Source organism: Thamnophis sirtalis, unplaced genomic scaffold, assembly GCF_051295495.1.
Source record: "Thamnophis sirtalis isolate CommonGarterSnake01/CBP01778 unplaced genomic scaffold, rThaSir2_p1.2 scaffold_1, whole genome shotgun sequence".
Taxonomy (NCBI): Eukaryota; Metazoa; Chordata; class Lepidosauria; order Squamata; family Natricidae; genus Thamnophis; species Thamnophis sirtalis.
Genome location: NW_028261381.1, coordinates 183,407,984 through 183,410,777, shown reverse-complemented (window position 1 = coordinate 183,410,777; position 2,794 = coordinate 183,407,984). Strand labels below are relative to the sequence as shown.

At 45.8% G+C, this 2,794-nt stretch overlaps 1 protein-coding gene across 1 annotated transcript; it reads right to left on the bottom strand.

Annotated features, from left to right (window-relative positions):
• Positions 1-1,458: 1,458 nt before the first annotated feature.
• LOC148049986 (vomeronasal type-2 receptor 26-like) lies at positions 1,459-2,517 on the bottom strand. The gene has a single exon (XM_087706033.1). The coding sequence runs from the start codon at positions 2,515-2,517 to the stop codon at positions 1,549-1,551; it is 969 nt and encodes a 322-aa protein (XP_087562159.1). The 3' UTR covers positions 1,459-1,548.
• Positions 2,518-2,794: the final 277 nt, after the last annotated feature.

The window sequence follows — 2,794 nt, the reverse complement described above, 5'->3', positions numbered from 1 at the left end:
GACATTAAGCAAGATCTCACTTTCGCACTCATCCCGGAGCTAACACCTTCCGAGGGGAGTGTAAATAAAACCGAAACCTTCAAAAGAATGTCCTACCCAGGCAGCGACCAGAAGGATTACATGGGGGGTAGCTGTATCTTCATGTCCCTTGCAGACGGAGTGGATGGCTGAACTGAATTTGGAGGAATGATCCATCCTCTCCAGGTGGTTGTTGGGAGTGAGACAGAAGTATGACCCTGAGGAAATTCCGCCTGGAGTTACCACAAGGTGATATTGGCGGCCGGCAGCTGCTTAGCAGGATATTGAGGAGAACCTTATGATGTCCCAGGCTATCAAACTCTTTGAAGAGGCTTGGGAGAGGCGACGCTTACGTGAGAGCGGTCCCGAAAGAGAAGCTGATCTCCCAGAACCAGAGGAGAGAACTGCAGAGACCCTGTTCTGCCCAAGGGGGGCCTTGGGGGCAGACAGTGGAGCTTATCAGGGTGGAGAAGCCCTTGTGCCAGCAGCAATGGCTGTGAGACCCCTTCCAAGAGGGGGAGGGGCCCCCCACAGATACCGGATGGCAAAAGTTCCTCCAGTTGGTGTGAAATTTGGTGGGGAATCAAAGGACCTAGGATTTTTCCTGGTCCAAGTCTGGAATTTCATGCAACAGTTCGGAGAGGACCATGGCGCTGGAGAACAAGGCAGCAACTTGGATGGTTGCCAAGCATAATGATGACTCCCCCCTACTGAGAGACTATAATAGGTTTATGGCCACCCTGAGGAGATGCTTTGATTATACTTTACCCCATGCTGTCACTAGATCCTGAAGATGCTCCAAGATGGCCTCAGCGTTGACACCCATGGTTATTCATCGGGTATGACTCGTTGAGAGGAGAAAAGGACCAGGGGAGACACATTAGAAGTGTATCTCAGGGGCTGCCACAAAGAAGAAGGTGTCAATTTATTCTCCAAAGGACCCGAAGGCAGAACAAGAAGCAATGGGTGGAAACTAACCAAGGAGAGATCCAACCTAGAACTAAGGAGGAAATTCCTAACAGCAAAAAAAAAACTAACTAGTGGACTATGGTTCCCTTCAGAGGTTGAGGGTGTCCAATCCAAATCCAAAAGTAACCAGAGCTAAAATCTTCGGAAACTTAAAAAACAAAAATAACCTAAACTAAAATTTGGAGAAATTTAAAAATTTAAAAAAACTTCAACTACATGTCAACAGTCCAACTAGCAAATCCAAAAAAAGTAGGCACTCTCAGGAACTTTGTACTCCCAGAAGCAAAACTTTATTGGATACAACATTTCGTTATTGAACAATCAAAACCAACTCTGGTTTTTCCCATGCAGGGCTTGCACAGTTAAATAATAGCTTCTCCTTCTGCCCACCCCTCGCTGTTCACATTGTCCAATTAGGAATCATCCTTTTGTTCTGAGATTAGTTTACTTCTTTGTCAGACACCAAGAATAAATGGCCTTGGTGGTTCTTGGTTCTTACGGTCTATCCCAATCCAAATATGCCTCAAAGATAAATATAAATGTTGCATTTCCCTGAATTACTTAGAGATTCTTGTTTCTTATAATATTTTCTTTACAATTAAGATCAGGCCTGAATAGGATAATGTAGCATTTGGGGAAAAAGATGCAAGCCAAGAGACCAGCCCCAGAGGCCAAGATGGAGAAGATCTCCACGGCAACCATGGACTTCCCTTTGGTGCTCAGGTAGGTGGGGAGGAATGAGATCCAAACACTGCAAAAGACCAGCATGCTGAAAGTAATGAACTTGGCTTCGTTAAAGCTGTCAGGCAATTTCCTAGCCAGGAAGGCCACAGAGAAACTGACAAAGGCCAAAACTCCCAGATAGGCGAGGGCAGCATAAAACATGAAAGCTGAGCCTTCATTACATTCCAAAATGGCTTCTCCTACCAAGGAGTGGAAGTCCATGTTGGGAAATGGAGGAGAAGTTACCAGCCAGGTGACACACAGAACAGCTTGAACCAGGGGACAGGCTATAACAATGGAGTTGGTCAATGGTTTTCCTAAGAATTTCCTTGCCCTGTTCCCCGGTTTGGTGGCCATGAAGGCCAGAACCACCATGACAGTTTTTGCCAAGACAGAGGAAACCGCAAGGGCAAAGAGAATGGCAAAGGCAGTTTGTCGGAAGAGACAGGTGAGCTTCCCAGGTCGACCAATGAAGAGGAAGGAGCAGAGGAAGCAGAGCAGGAGGGAGACCAGGAGGATGTAGGTGAGATCTCGGTTGTTGGCCTTGACAATTGGTGTGTCATGATGTGTATGGAATATCACCAAGATCGCCAATGTCATCATACAGAGAGAAAGCACTAGAGAAGCCAAAGTGTATCCCAGGGTCTCTTGATAGGACAGGAAGTGGATCTTCTTCACAATGCAATGGTCTTTGTCCTTGTTGGGATATTGGTCTTCTGGGCAAGGATCACAGCGAGCTGCATCTGAAATCAAGATAAAATGATAAGATGAAAGCCTTTCTCTAAAGATTTCGGAGGCATTTCTCATGGGAAATATCTTTCCCTCAGGGTGACATGATTGTCCCCTTTCTCTTGTGGCCAAATGTTTTGACGGAATGAGCCACTCAGCACTTTAGGGTGCATCAAAAAGGGCAAGTCAACTTTCATTTATGATGACCCTGAGAATAGGTCAGTCAGAAACAAGTATCGGTTTGCTTTTGACAAAAACGAGATCCTCTCCAATCACCGGTCACTTCCATGGCTACAGTGGCTTTCAATTGTCAAAGAGATTTACATTTTTTTCCTACTTTCTTTTGGTATCCCCA

Coding starts and splice junctions, on each gene's coding strand:
- LOC148049986 (XM_087706033.1), bottom strand. CDS start 2,517: ATGAGAAATGCCTCCGAAATCTTTAGAGAAAGGCTTTCATCTTATCAT.